At 45.2% G+C, this 20,085-nt stretch overlaps 1 protein-coding gene across 1 annotated transcript in view; it reads left to right on the top strand.

The window, feature by feature from the left end:
* The window catches only part of CTPS1 (CTP synthase 1), a 47,000-nt gene that overhangs the window by 11,452 nt on the left and 15,463 nt on the right, over nucleotides 1-20,085 (top strand). The window contains exons 6-13 of the mRNA XM_074976275.1: nucleotides 2,279-2,362; nucleotides 2,548-2,628; nucleotides 4,605-4,756; nucleotides 8,296-8,428; nucleotides 9,788-9,876; nucleotides 11,516-11,610; nucleotides 16,792-16,854; nucleotides 19,904-19,947. Coding sequence (XP_074832376.1) covers nucleotides 2,279-2,362; nucleotides 2,548-2,628; nucleotides 4,605-4,756; nucleotides 8,296-8,428; nucleotides 9,788-9,876; nucleotides 11,516-11,610; nucleotides 16,792-16,854; nucleotides 19,904-19,947 — 741 coding nt within the window. The remainder of the gene's footprint in view (nucleotides 1-2,278; nucleotides 2,363-2,547; nucleotides 2,629-4,604; nucleotides 4,757-8,295; nucleotides 8,429-9,787; nucleotides 9,877-11,515; nucleotides 11,611-16,791; nucleotides 16,855-19,903; nucleotides 19,948-20,085) is intronic.

The following is a 20,085-nucleotide window of genomic DNA, read 5'->3' as shown; positions in this document are numbered from 1 at the left end:
TTACGTTTATTTCTGTATATTGAGCTGGTGTGTTCCTGCTCCTTTGACAAGTGTCTTTTTTTTTTTTTTTAAATACCTCCGGGTCGTCTGGACTTCTTTCCCCCTCATGTTAGCATCCCAGGGGATTCTGCCTATCAAACAGGTCTTTGCCCACGAAAGCTTATGCTCCAAAATATCTGTTAGTCTATAAGGTGCCACAGGACTTCTGATTGTTTTTGAAGATACAGACTAACTCGTCTACCTCTCTGATACTTTCCTTAGGGAGTCACTCTGCTTTTCTGAAGTCCAGAGTGAAGATAACTTCTTGAGCTTCAAAATAGAATATCCAGGACACTACTTTTTAAAGTTGCTATATAACTAAAACCACTCAAAAAAGCCTCTAGGGACTGCCCAAAAGTAATCTTAAATTAAGTAAGAAAACTTATTCTGAGACTGTGTGTAGAAACTGAAGTCAGTGTCTCATGTGAGAATCAAATAAACATCGTAAAATGTTGATACAAAAGAAAAGCTAAATCGATGTATGACAAATGGGTTAGGAAGGAATTTGCGGATGCTAGAAATGAAGATTAAAAGCCAACTTAAAACCTATACATAATCACTGGCAGTTGTGTCATAATCTCCACAGCATAATCCCAGAGTCAGTACATAACAACTTGGTGGGACAAATATCTGCACAGATTCCCATATTTGTAAGTTGTTGTGCAGTCATTTTAACTCTGAAGCTCATTAGTGACAGTTGCCATTGATGGTAACTATTTTGATAGTGGGAGATGGTGGCGGAAGCAATATCTGTTACTGGACCAACTTCTGTTGGGGAGGAAGACAAGCTGTCAGTTTGACAGGGAGCTCTTTATGATGTCCTGAAAAACGCTTTATGTGACCTCACAAGCTTGCCTCTCCCGTCAACAGAAATTGGTCCAGTAAAAGATATGACCTCACGCACCTTTTGTGTCTCAGATACTGGGACCAACAGAGTTGCAATGCCACTGTCTTTTCACACGTGATCATTTTAGGAGAAACATCCACCTGGTGTGATTACCCAGCACTGTTGGATGTAGATACTAGGACGGGGTACAGCAGGCCAGCTACTTTGTTTAAAAGGGTAAAGAATGGCTAATGCAGGCTCCCGTCCCCACTCCATGCTCTCTGAGGGAACTATTAATCGTGGGGAGCAAGCACTAGACAGGTCCCTGGACCTTCTGGACAGCTAAAGTTTTCTCTCTCCCGCCCTCAATACCTTGCAGTCGCTCTGAGTCTGTGAAATGAGGAAGAGTCTTTCATAAATTCAGGGTTCCTTCCCATAACTAAAACGTAATGTGATGCATAGGGCCTGAGGGCTTGAATGGCTATTGAATGCCACAGATGACCAGGTAGACGTGAGCTCAATTATACAGGCGTGAGCGAACCTTTTAGGTCAGGCCCCACTTTTCATCCCTGCAAACAGCAGGGACCTCTCCCCCCCAGCCTGTCTAATGCCATCCAGGCTGACGGACGTTTTGGTTCATATAGGGAAGGGGGGGGAAAAAAACTGTTTCGGCACATGTAAGAAAACAAGGATGTAGAATATAAAAACTCTATTAAACAGTATATAATTGTGAATACACAGACATAAAAACAGTAGCGCACGTCTCCATTTTAGTGAGATGGATGAGCCTGAGAGCCAGCAGCCAATCGTGCTGCGTCCCCAACCCCTGCTTTCTGAAACTTCACGCCTCTCCGCGGGGGCCTGCCCCCCACTTTGCTCACCCGTGTAATAATATATAGGTTGAAATCTGGGGTTCTCTCATCTGGCAACATCTGAGGTGTGAGCATGGATGATGCTGGACCAAGTAGCCCCAGTGGGCGGGGGCAGCTAGACCAACAGCTGGAACCCTGGCCAGGGCAGCCATGGCAAGGCTGGCGGCAGGTGGACCCAGCAGTGGAAATGGCAGCTGAGGCCAGGAATGGCAGTTCACAGCTGGGGCTGGGGCAAGCTGGAGAATGGGCAGGTGGGGAGCCACAGGCCAAAGGAGCTGGTATCAGGGCTGGTGAGTGGGCATCTGGGGCCAGGGAGCCGTGGTTAGGGGAAGTTGTGGTGAGTGGGTGCTTGGGCCAGGAATTGGTGGCCGGGGGGCGGGGCCTGCAGGGGCTGGGAAGACATGGGCAACAGCCTGGAGGGGAGCACTGGAGTGGGGCTGGAAGCCAGCAGGGGAGCATTGACCTCCCTCCCCTGGTCCAGGACCACTCGGGTCCAGACCAGGTCGGTTCAGCCTGTGTTTTCATCTTCTTTGTCTACTAGCCAAGCTCTACTGGAGAGCAGAAGACGAAACCTACCCAGAATAGTGTCCGTGAACTCAGGGGACTTGGTCTCTCACCAGACTTGGTAAGTTTTTCCCTCTACTACATTTGACAAGTGTGGGGCTGGCACCCTGCAGCCAACCTTTCCTGATCTGCTGGGAGGCTGCTGTATACCCGGCATGGTGCAGGAATAATAAACAATATCAAAAAGGAATCCATGACAGGAGCTGTTCTGCTTCCCAACCTTGACATGGCTGCTTTCTCGCCTAGATTGTGTGCAGATGCTCCACGCCCCTGGACACTTCAGTCAAGGAGAAGATCTCGATGTTCTGTCATGTAGAACCGGAACAGGTGAAGACTGCTGTACCTTTCCCCTTCCCTGTAACCAGCTTCTATACCATTGGTCAGATGCAGAGGGGGCAGCATTTTATTTAGTACCTAGAGCTCCTCTGTGACAGCTACGCATCTTTTATAGGCTGAAGATACAGCTACACGTTTATCTCACTTCTAGTTCTTAAATGCTTGTCTGTCTCATGTACGTTTGTGAATTCCTCTCTGCAAGCCTGGTATCTGACTGAATAGGCAGAAGCCCCTTAGGTACAATTAACTATTTAGTGAAGTCTGCACAGTCTAATTTATTTGCCAGTGACTATCCTTGGGACCTCTTAACCTTCCAAATTCCTTCTGCATTTAGGAAAGACTGTGGCCTTTGAAAGTAGTGTTCAGAGCTCAAAGAGTAACTGAGTAATGGGATTTGCGAATGTGTGTTTTATGTACTGCTACTTGTATAAATACACTGTGTAATGGCAATACTGGGGCATTCCTTATATCTGCCTGTTCGCATTAGTGACAGATCGCACAGGAAGAGATTATCCAGGAAAATTTAATTCTGTGCTCAACGCATTTATTTCTTATGCCAGTGTGAGATGTCTTTCAGGTACAATCAATTCCTTTTTAAAATAAATCGGTAAGGCTGGGATTTTTGTCATCAGTATTTTTAGTACAAGTCATGGACAGGGACGGACAATAAACACAAAGTCACAGATGTCATGACCTGTTCCTGACTTTTACTAGCAACATTCCTGACAACGTGGATTGGGATGAGTCCAGTACCCTGTGCCGCCTCCACTCCCCCTTTCTCCCGCAGTGACTGGGAGCTGAAGGGATCTCTTGGCCCAGTGGCATGGGAGTGGGCATGTACCCCACTGCCCTGAGGGACTAGAGCTGCAGGCAGTGGAGCCTGGCTGCTTGCAGTGGCTGAATGCTTTACAAAAGTATTTAATCACCTGATTGGAAGGAGACATCTGAGCTGAAATTCATTCACAAATTTAACACCACTAACTTGGGCTTGAATAAAGATCTCAGCTGGTTAACACATTACAAGGGCAATTTACCTGCCTTTGATATTTGTACTTTTACATTGTATGCTGTCAGTGAGACACATATTGCTTAATTTGCTTAACTGGTCCTACAAATGATAGCTTCCTTTCGTCGTCCTCTTTTTTTTTTTTTTTTTCCTCCTGCTATATATACCCTGGGTTCTGTAACTTCCACTCCAACACATCTGATGAAGTGCATTTTACCCATGAACGCTCATGACGTAATACATTTGTTAGTCTTTAAGGTGACACAACTTCTTGCTGTTCTCTTGACAACAGTACAAGCTTCCCCGTGCCCTGCATATGTGCCTCTGTCTTGGTCTGGAGAAATCAATTACTGGCTTGTATGACAGTAGTACCTATAGGCACTAGTCAGAAAATGGCTCAATTGTACTGAACACTGCATATCCCCAAAATAAGGTAGTCTGTGCCCAAAGAGCTTGTATTAATTAAAGACCAGATGCAAATGGCTGAAACACACAGGGTGCATAGGTGGGATTGGAATTCAACCTCTGTCCTGTGCAATCTGGTCTGTAATGAAGCAGCCACGGATGAACTGAGCTAAGTTGTGTTGTGTGCCCTTACTGGGAGATGGCTTACAACTTCCTTTATTTTACACCTTACCTTGTGACTGTTTTGGATTTCTCCTTCCTATAGGACCTGGCTTTGCTCATTGGTTCTTCATACCATTAGTAGCACTGTTTCAGAGCAGCCTCGGACTGATATTAGCTCCTGTGATTAGATCATTCCTCAGAAAGAATGCTCTTACAAGTTGTTTGAATTCAAAATCCACTTTCATTCCTTTTGCACAAGTAAATGTTAAGTAATTGTACAGGTGTCTTCTGGTGGCAGAAGGAAGTGGTAATGTTCAACTGTCTGATGTCCTGTTAGAATCATTTATTGGTGCCTGTGGATATGTGTTTTGTGACAATCGCTGTTTTTGAACAGGTCATTTGTGTCCATGACGTCTCTTCCATCTACCGGGTTCCTCTCTTGCTAGAGGAGCAGGGAGTGGTTGATTACTTCCGCCGCAGGCTTGACCTTCCCATTGAGAAGCAACCAAGGAGGATGCTCATGAAGTGGAAGGAGATGGCTGACAGGTGGGTTCCACCGCTGAGTGTGACTTGGGATTGAATTCTGCCCTGGCTTTCAGTGATCGGCTGGGGAATGGTTCCCCAGAGGGCTTGTGTTGTTTCAAATTCCCCCAAAACTCTGTTTTCATAACAATACATTTTATTTTTAGATCATTAACCGCTGGAAAAAAGCCCACAAACTAAGACAGTGTTGAATAGTTTATTTACTGAGTTCCTTTGATAACAAAACACCCCACTGTTAAGGGAATAATGTGGCCAAAGTTTAATCAACATTCAGGCATGCACTGAAGCTTTTAAATGTATGGTCCATGGGGTATAAGAAAATGGTAAATAGAAAACCTTGTAAATCAAGGGTTAATTTAGCTTTATCTTACAGACTCATCCCTGCTCTATTGTAGCTAGTAGAGCAGGATTGGGCAATGATGTTTGGTGGGGGGGGGGGGGCAGCCACTCCAAAAATGGGAAGTGGCTGAGGGCTGCGCTCTTCCATGATATGAATGGAGGAGGTGCAGGGTCTGAGATGAAGGTTGGCTGCAGAAGGGGGCTTGGAGTAAGGGTGCTGGGGAGGGGCATAGGGTCTGGGAGGGAGTTTGGGTGAAGGAGGTGGCTGTGACTTGGGGCAGTGGCTTGGGGTGTAGAGGTTTGGGTTGTGACCTAGGGCAGAGGACTGGGTACAGGGTCTGGGAGTGGGTTTGGGTACAGAAGGAGGGGCACAGGATTCGGGCTATGATGAGCACTCTGGCAGCCACCCAGGAGACATTCAGGTGCTGCTCTGCTGGTTGGCAGAGAGCTCAGAGCTGGCAGGCTGTGTCTATTGGTAGTGCTCCTTTTCAGGTGCCTTGGTGCACATCAGAAAACTAATTCTGGCCATGGATGGGGAAAAAAACAGAGGGAACATGGGTGATGAGGGGTAGGAGGTCAAGAGTGCTTCAAGCAGCAGCAGGCTGCTCTCTACCTCAGGCAGTCAGTGGGCCAGATCTGAGAGCCTGGTAGGCCATGTGTGGCCCACCCCTGTAACAGAGGCTACTGACTCAGTCAGTTTTGCATGTGTCTGGGTGAGAAACGAGTGACCCTGCAGGATTCCTTTGTAAAGCTAGTGGAGAAAAATAAGTGAACTAACTCAGAATTTCTCTGATGTATATAAGACTTGGCAGTTTCCAGTACCGTGCTTGAGGGTAATCATATAAAAATGCAGGACTGGAACAAACTTCAAGGTCATCTAGTCCAGTCCCCTACACTGAACCAACCTGTTAGGTGTTTCTCTAACTTGCTCGTGAAAATCTCCAGCGACAGAGATTCCATTACCTCACTAGCTGATCTGGTCTAGTAATCTGAGAGTTACACAGGTTTTTTTCCTAACATAAATCTCTCTTGCTGCAATTTGTCTGTTTGTTTGTTCTGTCCTCACTGGATAAGGAATTAATTTATCACCCCCCTCTTTATAACAACCTTTGAAGTATTGTAGGTGAAGTCTGTGGTGTCGTCCTTCTTCCCCTCCACCCCCCAGTTTTCTCCGTACTAAACAACCCCCTTTTTTCATTCTTGCTTCATAGGTCATGTTTTCTAGACCTTTAGTCTTTTTTCCTCTCCTCTGAACTCTGTCCAATTTGTAGCCCTGTAAATCCACAGATAACCTGCTTTGTATCCATAGATATGGATGTGGATATCCATGGCTCATTTTTGCGGATATGGGTGCAGATACAAATTTTGTATCTGTTTAGGGCTCTACCAGTTTGTCCATGTCATTTGCAAAGCATGTTGCCAGAACTAAACACCGTGCTCCAGTTGAGACCCATGTTCTTTCCTAAGTGGAGTACTTTTTACATTTGTCCCTATTGGATTTCATCCAGTTTACTTTCTCCACTTTTTCAGTATCTTATTGAATGCTAATCCTATCTTCCAAAGCATCTGCGCACCCACTGCCCAGCGTGGTATCCTCTTCAGACTTTATAAGTGCTCTCTTTCCCATTATCTAACTTGTTTATGTAGGTATTGAATACAGCTGGGCCTGGGATAGATCCCTGTGGGATCCCACATGATGTGCCCTTTCACCTGTATTGTGAGCCATGGGTGACTGCTCTCTCAATATGGTTTTCCATCAGTGGTGCTTCTGCCTTGTAGTAGTTTCATCTAGGCTATATTTCTCTAATTGGCTTATGAAAAGGCCATGTGAAAAATACATCAGAAGCCTTAAAGTTGAGGTCTATCACATTTACGGCTTCTCCACATCCACGTGGCTTGCTACCCTGTCAAAGAATATATGGCAAATCAAGACAACCTAACATCATGACAAATCTATGTTGACAGTTATCATTTTATTCTCGGTGCTTTCAAATTTGCTTGATTTTTCTGCTTCATTCTCTTTCTGGGTACTGAATTTAAGCTGTTTGTTTATAATTCTCTGGATGGTCATGTTCCCATTTTTATAGATAAGTACTATAATTCCCTGAGATCTCTGCCCTCTTCCATGGATTCTTATAGATGATTGCTAATGGCTCAAACATCTCTTAAACTCCTTCAGAATTCTCATGCTTTAGAATTTCAATATGTTCTGATCACCTGAATCGTGAAAACTAAATTAAATGTGACTGTACAATATAAATATGGTTACAAAGGCAAAGCAAAGCAGTACCTGTAACACAGCAATGTATCAGGTGACTAGCAGTGTCTGTTCAGTGCACTGATGGCTTACTGCAGCATTTGTACCAAATTTGACTACCTTTCAATGACCCGTTTACAGTTTATGAGGGCTGCTGTTAAAAGAGGAAGTAGAGTGGTCTGTGTGATCTGAATGGAATGATTGGAAGGATTCAGGTCGACAAGCATTGTGGTCCCCAATTCTACAATAACTTGGGTCACTGTTTTGAAAGTCAGGTGCCTGAAGTTGGGTGCTTACAGGCATATTTTGAAACTGCAGTAAGTGGCCCTATTTCAGAATTGGTGAGTGTTTGTGACTTTCATTGACTTTACTCTATGTGAGTGAGAGCTCAGTATCAAGCCCAGAGAATCCTATGATATTCCAGATCCCCCCCGAACAAGAATGTAGCATCTTGCACCCCCAGATTGTGGAACTCTGCAGTCTTGTGGGACTGGAGTTGTGTTTTCCATCAGCCACTGGAATAGACTGAGCTAGAATGCAGAGAGGACATTTCTGTGCAAGATAAACACCGTGTGCTTTCCTTCCTGAGTTGTATTTAATAAATTTGATACCTGCTTTGGGCCTAGTACAACTAAGCTCATCAAAGAAAAAACTGAAACCTAACAATAACTGTAAACAAAGGTAAGACATTGTTCTCCCATACAATTTATTCTTCTCTGTGGCTTCTTAGCAACATTTTTGTTTTGGTTTTCAAATAGTAGACTTTTCTAGATTGCTGTCATCAGTTCAGAATAGTAGCCTGTGTAAAGGCCAGGCTGTCAGAGTGGCCCGTAGTCCAGGCTTTCAAGCAGCCAGCTCCAATTTAGGCCAGATTTTGAAAAGTCTGCAGTACCTTTCAGTTCCCATTACAATGAGCAAGCACTGTATTTTGGTTTTGTGTTCCTAGATATGACCGTTTGCTAGAGACCTGCTCCATTGCACTTGTTGGCAAATACACCAAATTCTCAGATTCCTATGCTTCTGTTATTAAAGCTTTGGAACATTCTGCTCTGGCCATCAACCACAAACTTGAGATAAAGGTATGCTCTTTTTTCTTAGTCCTAGCTGAAGTGGTGTTTGTCTTAATGAGATCGTGTGGAAAACTGTAAGCAACAATATCTGGGATACAGTTCAGTTTTCAGAATGGTTCAGCAGCCAGGAACATTATAACACCTACCCCTTTGGCTGGTGTCTGAACTTCTGTTGCATGCTTACAACCTAATTGCAAACCACTCTCCTGCTTTCAGAACAGAGGGTCTGTGTAATACAAGTGCATGCTGGGGTTTTTTTGTTTGTTTTTAGCTATTTGGTGTTGAGCCTGAGTGGTGGTTTTAGGGAGGCCGGTGTTAATTCTGAATTTCCTCTAGCCATTACTATACCTAGTACTTCGTACAGGAGTCTGACTTGATGGCACTGTCGGACTTCATGGTACTCTGCCCTAGTACTCCCCTGGGATTTGGGCTCCATGTAGAATTGTGGTTGTCTCTGTAACGCCCTTGGAACGTATTTGAATGTCATGAAGACTTCTGGAGTATTGAAATATCTGCCACCTTTCATCTGACATTTTGCAGAAAAATGTCTTTAAGCCGTGTTGTCTCTAAATATGACGCAGTACCCAAGAGGTGTATACCACCCCTGTGTGCGATAGGGCTGTGAAGTAAGTCTTGCACATTGGCACTTAATGTATCCCAGCTTTGTACCAAGGCCAGGCTGCCTTTCAGTATTTCCCTTCCTTAGTTATTGGTAGAATTTGCTTGTAATGGTTAGCCACATTGGTTCTAAAGTTCTTCTGCTTTAGAGCCAGTGTAGTTCAATGTGGGGATAGTAGTCAAAATGCTGCAGGGGACTCATGCATTATACTGGGGTTTCGAGCGTGAGAGAGAAGAGAAAAGTGGGAGTCCCCCAAGTCAGGCAATGCTAAGGGTAAGGGTGTCCACAGAACTGCCACTCTGGCTCCTTTTTGCATAGGTGCCATCATAATGTAGTCTAATTGTTTTCCTGGATCCCTGCCACATTCGGTGTACAAGTTTAATATGCACAGTTAAGGAGATGCTGAGTATGGCTCCATGGTTCGTGTGCGTCGTGCAGTCTAAGGCCTGTAGTCCTCAGCTTTACTTAACACAAAGGCCTCATCGGTTACCAGTACACTGCTCAGTGAGAGAGAGGACCTCCAGCAAGCCTAGTGTCTGCACATGTAATTAAAAACCATTAGGGGTTTTGAACGGGAAGCTGTATTGTTATCTGGTAGAAAGTCAGACCAAGTCAACTACAAGTACACGTGCAATAAGAAGCAAACCTGTATTGGCAAGGGGGGAGTCTCATCCGTGTAGACTGAAAGAAAATGAAACTGGGGACTCGTGGCCATCTCTCACTGCAGTTATTCCTGGATTTCTTCCCAGTATATTGATTCTGCAGACTTGGAACCAGCAACTCTACAAGAAGATCCAGTGCGATACCACGAGGCCTGGCAGAAGCTCTGTAGTGCTGAGTGAGTAGTTCATAACCTTGGCCCTTTCCACAGAGAGGATCGGACTTCCCTGAGTGGTGCTGACGTTTTCTAAATGATTGCTCTTTTCCCACAGTTGCACTCCAGGACCTTCTCCCGCTTGTGCTGGGTGCTGTACAACAGAGAGCCTCTACTCTGCAGAGTTTACAATAGTTTTGCATAATTGTAACAAACAATTCAGGGGTGGGGAGAGACATCAATATCAATGTAGTTAGAGGCTAGCTGTGCACATCTGGCTGGTTTTGGGGATGAAAGGGTGGAGGGCCGCATGAGGCATGGGAACAGCTGTTGGAGAAAGTGGGATGGGGAAGGTTGGGACTTGAGATGGTCAGGGCTGGGAGGAAGAGAACAATGCAAATGTAGGATCATTTTTTCTGTGGGGGGAAGGTGGAGGGAGAGGCTAGGTCGGAGGGAAGGGAGTGGAGGCAGCCTCGTGATCAGTGGCAAGCCATGACTAGCGATCAGATATTTAGCGAGGTGGGTATCTGTTTCCTGCCAGTGGTCAGGAATACACAGAATCCCCTGCAGAATGCATGTGTTTTTGTGATTGCCTTTGGCACAGGCTGTGTTCTAATTCAGTTGACTGGTCTCTCAGTAGTAGGCTGATTGACAGGTACAGTAAAATTCCTTTAATCTGACGCGTTCAGGACCAGACAGGTGCTGGATTACCAAATTTTCTGGACTATTGGATGTCGCAATAACCTCCACACCCTAGTTCAAACCCTTCTGTCATGGCTCACCTCCACCACACACCCTGGCTCCAACCCCCGCATGTCCAGGCTCAGCTCCACCCCTCTAGCCCTCTGCCCCGGCTCTAACCCACCACCCAAGCCCTGCAATTTATGTGAATTTCAAGGTATGCATATCTCGGGGGATGTTGGACCATCAGAGGCTGGATTAAAGGAATTTTTTCTGTATGTGCTGTAGGGCACAAATGCTGTTTTATGTGCAGGGACCTGCTCTTTTCAATTCTGTGTAGAGCAGTGGTAATAAGCCACCTAGCAATCACTGTGCTCTTTATTTGTAGCTCTTAAATGGAAGTCACTCTTCCTGTTTTACAGGTGGGGAAGCTGAGGCATTAAGCTTGGATGTGACTTTCCCAACAGCACCTGCTGGCCAGTAGCAGAGCTAGAAGTAGAACCTAGATTTTCCAAGTGCTAGTCCAGGACTCTGTTTCCTAGACCACACTGCCTCTCGTAGTACAGCCTGTGCTATATTTGTCTATCCATAGAGATTTGTTACAGAGAAACTAAGACTTTTTATAAATGTTGCCCTGACAAGTGTGTGCCTACAAAATCCTGCAGCTAACATAGACATGTCCTAAATTGGAGACAGGACTGAAGGGACCTTGATCAGTAAGTCTAGTTCCTTGCTGTCCTAGGCAATCCTGTCATTTAATTTCATTCATCAGATTATTTTAGCACAGAAGTGCCTTGCCCTTTGTAAACACCTTAAGGCTTTCACTAGTGTGCACACCGTTCTACTGAAAGTCATCTTGGCAGTGCATTGGCCAGGTCTTGTAACTCCAAGGTCTGAAAGCAGAAGAGCTTCAGTACTTGTTCGGAAGGTACAGGAAACTGCAAGTCTGGTGTAGCTGAAGTTTTTCTCCTCCCTTGTGCAGGGGAGTCCTGGTTCCAGGTGGGTTTGGTGTTCGAGGAACAGAAGGGAAAATTCAAGCGATTTCCTGGGCAAGAAAGCAGAAAAAGCCCTTTTTAGGTGAGAAATAGAACGTGTGTGACAGCAAAAAGAAGCGGCGCCCGGGGTAACAAGGTGCCAACTGGTGCAGAGTCAGTCTGCTTCCTGCTGCAGCTCTTCAGATCCAATGCATCTTTGTTGTGACCAACCAAGCTCTTACTTCAGACTGTTCCACGCTGATGTGCTCTTAGCCCATAGCGCTGTCCGTACTTAGGGGTCTGGTACACTCTGCTCAAGTCTGCAGTATTTAAAATGTTCCCAAGGGAACTCAGATTTCTTCTGGGGGTGGTTGATAGTAACAATTTCTCTCCGATTTAATTCTAAGGATACGTTCATGTAATGAGAAAAGATAAAAGAAATTAGTAGATGAGAGACAAGTGCAGCACTCAGTATTGTTCTTGATTTGCCTTCGGTGGGGAGGGGTAGCTCTGTGGTTTGAGCACTGACCTTGTAAACCCAGGGTTGTGAGTTCAATCAGGTAGTCTGATGAGGAACAGTCAACAGAGTCTCTTTCAATTACATCATGTAATGGCAGGCAGCTAAAGAGTGACAAGTTCTTCAAGTGCTTATATACAAATACTGGAAGTCTAAATCATAAGATGGGTGAGCTAAAGTGCCTCATATTAAATGAAGATATTGATATAGTAGGTATCACAGAAACTTGGTGCAATGAGGATAATCAATGGGATGCAGTAATACCAGGGTACAAAATTTATCGCAAGAACAGAACAGGTCGTGCTGGGGGTGGGGGAGCACTATACGTTAAAGAATGTGTAGAATCAAATGAAGTAAAAATCATAAATGAACCAAACTGTACCATAGAATCTCTCTCGATAGTAATCCCAGGCTTGAATAATAAGAATATAATGGTAGGGATATATTACTGACCACCTGACCAGGATGGTGATACTGACTGTGAAATGCTCAGGGAGATTAGACAGGCTATCAAAACAATAAAAATAAATAATTTTTTTTAAAAAGAAAGTAGAATTTCAAGTATCCCCATACAGATTGGGTACATGTCACCTCAGTATGGGAAGCTGAGAAAGTTTCTTGACACCTTAAATGACTGCTTCTTGGAGCAGCTAGTCCTGGAACCCAGAAGAGGAAAAGCAATTCTTGATTTAGCCCGAAGTGGAGCACAGGATCTGGTCTAAGAGCTGAATGTTTCTGGACCTCTGGGTAGTAGTGACCATAATACAATTAAATGTAACATGGGCTGGGAAAATACTGCAGTGGCCCAAGACTGTAGTATTTAATTTCAGAAAGGAGGACTAAACAAAAATGAGGAAGTTAGTTAAACAAATTAAAAGGTACAGTGCCTACAGTGAAATCCCTGCCAGCTGCATGGAAAGACACCACGATAGAGGCTCCACTTAAGTGTGTATCCCAATTTAGGAAAGGTAGTAAGAGAACCAAGAAAGTGCTACCGTGGTTAAACAATAAAGTACAAGAGGCAGTGAAAGACAAAAAGGCATTATTTAAAAAGTGGATGTTAAAACCAAGTGAGGAAAATAGAAAGGAACATAAACTCTGCCAAGTGAAGTACAAAAATATAATTAGGGAGGCCAAAAAAGAATTTGAAAAACAGCTAGCCAGAGAGTCAAACAATAATAGCAAAAACATTTTTAAGTACATCAGAAGCATAAGGCCTGCTAAACAGCCAGTGGGGCCACTGGATGAGTGAGCTGCTTTAGGAGCACTCAAGGATGAAAAGGGCATTGCAGAGAAACTAGATGATTTCTTTGCATCTGTCTTCCTGGCTGAGGATGTGAGCGAGATTCCCAATCCTGAGCAATTCTTTTCAGGTAAGAATCTGATGAACTGTCTCAAATTGAGGTGTCGTAAGAAGAGGTTTTGGAACAAATTAATAAACTAAATAGTAATAAGTCGCCAGGACCAGGTGGCATTCACCCAAGAGTTCTGAAGAAACTCAAATGTGAAACTGCAGAACTATGAACTGTAGTTTGTAACCTGTCATTTAGATCAGCTTCTGTTCCAGATGACTGGAGGATAGCTAATGTGACACCAGTCTTCAAAAAGGGCTCCAGAGGTGATCCTGGCAACTACAGGACTGACTTCGGTACTGGGCAAACTGGTTGAAACTCTAGTAAAGAACAGAATTGTCAGACACATTGATGAATATAATTTGTTGGGCAAGAGTCAGCACAGCTTTTGTCAAGGGAAATCTGCCTCACCAATGTATTAGAATTTTTTGAAAGGGTCAACAAGCATGTGGACAGGGGGGAATCCGGTAGATATAGTGTACTTAGATTTTCAGAAAGCCTTTGACAAGGTCTCTCACCAAAGGCTCTTAAGCAAAGTTAACTGTCCTGGGATAAGAAGGAAGGTCTTCTCTTGGATTGGTAACTGGTTAAAAGATTGGAAACAAAGGATAGGAGTAAACGGACAGTTTTCAGAATGGAGACAGGTAAATAGTGGTGTCCCATGGGGGCTGTACTGGGACCAGTCCTATTCAACATATTTATAACTTATCTGGGAAAAGGGATAAACAGTGAGGTGGAAGAATTTGCAGATGGCACTAAACTGCTCAAAATAGTGAAGTCCCAATCAAACTGAAGAGCTACAGAAGGATCTTAATAAATTGGGTGATTGGGCAACAAAATGGCAGATGAAATTCAACGTTGATAAATGCAAAGTAATGCATGTTGGAAAATATAATCCCAACTACACACATAAAATGATGGGGTCTGATTTAGCTGTTACCACTCAAGAAAGAGACCTTGGAGTCATTGTGGATAGTTCTCTGAAAACATCCAGTGTGCAGCAGCAGTCAAAAGAGCAAACAAAATGTTGGGAATAATTAAGGGTGCGTTTACACTAGTGAGCTACTTCAAAGTAGCCAGCACAATGTTGAAATAGCACGTATCGCGTCTACATGCACCATGTGCTATTTCGACGTTGAAATCGACTTTAGGCAGTGAGACATCGAAATCGCTATTCCCATCCGAAGATGGGAATAGTGGCCTACTTCGAAGTTCAACGTCGAAGTAGGGCGCGTGTAGATGATCCGTGTCCCTATACGTCGAAATGGGGGGGGTCCTCCATGGCGGCCATCAGCTGAGGGTTTGAGAGACGCTCTGTCCAGCCCCTGCGGGGCTCTATGGTCACCGCGTGCAGTAGCCCTTAGCCCAGGGCTTCTGGCTGCTGCTGCTGCAGCTGGGGATCCATGCTGCGTGCACAGGGTCTGCAACTGGTTGTCGGCTCTGTGGATCTCGTGCTGTGCAGGGCAAGTGTGTCTGGGAGGGGCCCTTTAAGGGAGCGGCTTGGGGCTTTGCTGGCCCCTTATTTCGACGGGGAGCGCTTGTGTGTGTGGATGCTCCACGTTTCCTTCTGGGGCGGCTCCTTTCGATGTTCCCTGTCACTACTTCGACGTGGAACGTTGATGGCACCAGCCCTGGAGGACGTGTAGACGATACACGTCGAAGTAGCCTATTTTGATGTCCTTACTTCAAAATAGGCTACTTCGACGTATTGTGCTAGCATAGACGTAGCCTAAGAAGGGAATAGATAATAAGACAGAAAATGTCATGTTATCTCTATATAAATCCATGGTACGTCCACATCCGGAACCCTGTGCACAGATGTGGTCACCCCATCTCAAAAAAAATGTATATATTGGAATTGGAAAACCGTTCACAAAAGGCCAACAAAAATTAAGGGTCTGGACCATCTGCCATATGAGGAGCAATTAATAAGACTGGAACTTTTTAGCTTGGGGAAAAAAAGACGATTAAGAAGAGTTATGATAGAGGTCTATAAAATCGTGACTGGTGTGGGGAAAGTAAAGAAGGAAATGTTATTTACTCCTCACAACACAAGAACTAGGGGTCACCAAATGAAATTAATAGGCAGCAAGTTTAAAACAAACCATAGGAAATATTTTTTCACACAATGCACAGTTCACCTGTGGAACTCCTTGCCGGAGAATGTTGTGAAGGCTGAGACTGTAGCAGAGTTTCAAAAAGAACTAGACAAATTCATGGGGGCAGGTCCATCAATGGCTATTAGCCAGGGTGGGCATGGAGGGTGTTCCTAGCCTCTGCTTGCCAGAGGCTGGAAATGGGTGCCAGGGAATTGATCATCTGATGATTGCCTGTTCTGTTCATTCCCTCTGGGGCACCTGGCATTGGCCACTGTCAGAAGAGTATCAGCTATTAGCATGCCAGGACTGCACTGCAGAGTAAAGTCTCTTACTTTAGTGTAGAGAGTCAAAATGCACCAGTTTAAAAACACTTACATGTAATTTATTTACACAGTGGCACACAACTGTGAATACATATCTCGGAGAGCGGGAAGGGGCTTTGAGAGGTCATCAAGTCCAGTCCCCTGCCCTCTTGGCAGGACCAAGCACCATCCCTGACGTTATTTTTTAAAATCTCTTTGCCCCATACCCCTAAATGACCTCCTCAGGAGCATACAAACATCCATACTGGGTCAGACCATGGGTCCATCAAGCCCATTATGTTCTTGAGGAAGCTATTTAGGGGTCTGGGCCAAAGAGATTTTAAAAAAAAAAAGGGGGGGGTGGGGGAGAACAGGAGGGAGGGTGCGTGGTCCTGCCAAGAGGGCTGGGGACTGGACTCCTTGACCTCTCAAAGTCCCTTCCAGCTCTCTGAGATATGTATTCACAGTTGTGTGACACTGTGTAAATAAATTACATGTAAGTGTTTTTAAACTAGTGCATTTTGACTCTCTACACTAAAGTAAGAGACTTTACTCTGCAGTGCAGTCTTGGTATGTTAATAGCTGATACCAATGTCTATCAAGAAATCATGTAGGTTCCTAAGTGGGATGGAGAGCTCATTGTGCTGGGTTTTACAGTTAGTTCCTCTGGACAGAGACTCTGACTTAGAACTGAGTTAGACTATATGGACAAGGAGTGTCAGAGAGGAACTATTGGCTGTATTTTACAGATAGGCAGCTGAGGTCCAGAAAGACAACTGACTTGTTCAAAGTCTCGCATGGAGTCTGAGGTAGAGCAGGGAATGTATCCCAGGCCTGAGTCCCAATCAGTGCTGTAGCCACAAGATACCCTTCCTCTATAAATCGATATATCTTGGTGGGTGGTAGACATCTGGACAAGTGCTGATGTGCAGAATTTTGTATTGCTGCATGGTCTGGGAGACCCTCCCAGCTCACTGCCTGGTGTCATGTTCATACTGTCTGCTCTTTATGCAGGAGTTTGCTTGGGGATGCAGCTGGCAGTTGTGGAGTTTGCACGCAACGTTCTCGGCTGGCAAGGTAATCACCATGGTAATCTGAACCCAGAAAGTTAGTTAATTATGACTGGCTTGATGGGGATAATGGCTACAGTTACGCCCCGTCCTGGGTGGGTAAGAGATGGCTTTTGGGGAAGAGTCTGACCCTATATCAATGTTACAGGATAAAGTCAATTTTAAAGGCAGGTAGCTTGATTTTACAATGTCACTGTCTTCACTATAAATACCATTAGGTCTATTTTTAGGGAGTGCTGAGGTCGATACAACACCCACAAAGCGAGTCAGTGTAGCACCAAGCTCGAATTTCAAAGGTTGGATTAATGCTAGTATGGAAATTGTAATTATTTACATTGACTTTACTCATCTCCCAGAGGTGTCCCGTATGTATTCCGTAATGCCTCACAGTTGTCCTCTCTGGCCACTTTCATCTCCGCTGCTCTCCAGGTGTGCAGGAAGTAGATAACAGGAAGCCCGCGATTTCAAATTCAGCGCCAGGAAGCCTGTGGTGGTTAGGCTGCGTGTTGGGGGCGGGGGTGGGGGGGGGTCATGCTTGTATGAGAGGATGAGAAACTTCTTCCTTTATTATCAGTGCGGTGATTGCATCTACCCACGAAAAAATAGCCTCAGCATGGAGTGGTGGCTTCTTCCCTGCAGAGGATATAGCAGAAGGGGACGAGATTTTTTTTTTTTATGTGCTGACACCTGCCACCGCCCCATGTGGTGGCTAGGCTGTGGGGGTTGGGCTCGCATGAGAGGCCAAGAAACTTCTTTTCTATGCTTCACATTTGTACAGAGGCACCCCCTGTTCCCTCCCTCCCCCAGGGACCATGCCGCTGGGGTCCGTCCCCTGCCCAGACACATCACATGGCTGGCCCCCAACCCAAAAAAAGCTTGCATGTGGGGAAGGCTCTAAGGACTAGAAAGATTTTCAGGGGCTCACTGTTGCCAGGGGAAGCCAGTGAGGGGACCCTGTCAACAGGTCCCTCAACTACACCCCACTGCCAGAGAAGGCCCCCAAAGGGGCCTGTTCCCTGAAGGGACCATCTCAGCTGGCCCCTCAATTACACCCTCACCCCGTGCATATGTGGGGGGCCAGGCCACTGAATGAAATTCAGGGCTGCCCCTGCCAGAGAAGGCCTGTGAAGGGACCGTGTCAACTGGCCCTTCAACTACCCCCCCCCACACACACACACTGAACGGTGGTGTGCACCAGCCCTGCACCAGAGAGAGCGTCAGAAATGTGGCTCCATTTTAAGAGAGCACTTTTTGTCTTCATACCCATGCTGTGCTTTCGAGGCAGGGTGGGGGCGGGTGGAATTAGCTGCAGGAACAACTGAGATGGCACAGTCACCTGGGCGATCCGGGGCAGTGTGCACCGTCTACTCTTCGCTTGTCTTGCTGCTTCTGAATTATTGAGTTTTTTGCCATTTGGTTGCTGACCCTTTAGCTAGTGCATCTTTACCTGAAGAGTCAAGGGAATCCCTGCTATTTGCAGGCAAAACAATCCTCAAGTGGGGCAAAGAGGTGCCAAATGACCGGGATGTTCCATGGTCTCCCAAGCAGTCTGATGAGCTCCATGCCTCACGTTGGACGCATCCGTGTAGAGGAGTGCGAAGCCAAAACTTCTTTTTAGCTCAGTGCACCACAAATTGTCTTCATTCCATTCATGAGTACAGGAAGCGTCAGACTTTTCCCCTGCCTGAGGGAGCTGGCTTTAGTTGTTATGGTTTGCTCTTTCCTCAACTTTGTTATGATCCTACTGTACTTCAGGCGGATTGGCCCGGAAATAGCATTCTCTGACGGCATCTGTCATCGTTGGGTTGCACTCCAGCAAGTGGCCTGAGTCAAGGGCAGACTTTGGAAAAATGGTGTGAAAATTCCTTTGGCTGTTGGTTTTCAGCTGTGGAGGGTGGGGGGTGTGGGCAGGTACCACAAGAAGTAATCTGTTCCTGTAATATTTTCAGAGAGGATGTGTCTGGTTTCAGACTGGGGGAAAGTGGCTGGAGGGCCAGTTGAGATGGCACAGTCACCTGAGTGATCCTACTGCACAGAGTCATCTTGGCATGTGGGTATGACATTCCCCTGCCTGGCGCACTAGTTGGCTGATCAGGCAAAAGTCATACCTAAAAGTGTTCTTTCTACAGGGGAGGGCAGCTGGGCAACCAGTTTACATGGTTCAGTCACCTTCTGAAGCCAGCCTATTTGGTTTTCTTTTGCCTGGGATTCTCTGCTTTTCCTTCTGAAAAAATGGCCATTTGCATTGACCTCATTCCCCTCCCATGGAAAGCAATGTGGGAAGATGACATCACATATCCACAACCACTTGTGGGGCATTTTTTTCCCCTATACTGCACCAAAAAAAAAAAAAAAAAAGAAAAACTCACAATGCTACAGGACTGAAGGAACTGTGGGATAGGTTCCCACAATGCATTGCTTCAACAATTGATGTTTAGCGATTCAATGTGGCAGCGCTAACTCGACTTTGTGGGGAGATGAGGGTAATGAAAACTGAATTTATAAAACCCGGTGTTATAAAATTGAATTTATATTGTAGTGTAGACGTAGTCTGAGTCTCCAAAAAAACCCACAGTCTTAAAGGAAAACTGTAACCACCTTGCTCAGTCCATCACGCTGAAAGCATGGTAGGAGAAACTTGTCATCCACAGATATAAACACTATACAATACTGAAATCTAGCTTCCAGAATGATTGCTAGTTAAATTAAAATGTGAAATGAAAGGCTTAATTTCTAGGAAATAAGCGTTTTTTTTTTTTCCTGATGACTGAGGCAAATTAGAAACTGGTACACAGTATTTCATTGTGGCTTCCCTCATTGCCTGTGTTACAAACAATTTTGTTGTGTTTGGGAAGATGGCAGCTTCTACCTAGACTTAGAAAAACTTATCTACAAAGGCTTAGAAATAGATCTGGGCTTGTTCAGTGTCTGGGACAGATTCTACTCGCACAGTTGGTCCCTGCACAAGTAGGTACTGCTCATGTGAGTGTACAGGAGCAGGATTCATTCCTCTCTTACTCGTGTTCATTGTCTAATCTAAGAATGCAATTTTACAGATGCCAATTCCACAGAATTTGACCCCAAAACTGCTCATCCGGTGGTGAGTATGTCATAGTTCAAGTCTGGCTTGTTCTGAACCCCTTGAAAGTGTTCTCTGTGGGTAGATAAAGCCAAACAAATATCCTAAGAGGTTTAAGGCCTGGCTTGACTAAGCTAGGATGGGATGGTCTAGTTGGGG

This window comes from Carettochelys insculpta, chromosome 24 (assembly GCF_033958435.1).
Source record: "Carettochelys insculpta isolate YL-2023 chromosome 24, ASM3395843v1, whole genome shotgun sequence".
NCBI lineage: Eukaryota > Metazoa > Chordata > Testudines > Carettochelyidae > Carettochelys > Carettochelys insculpta.
The sequence above is the reverse complement of the archived record's forward strand: the minus strand, read 5'-3'. Positions and strand labels throughout refer to the sequence as shown.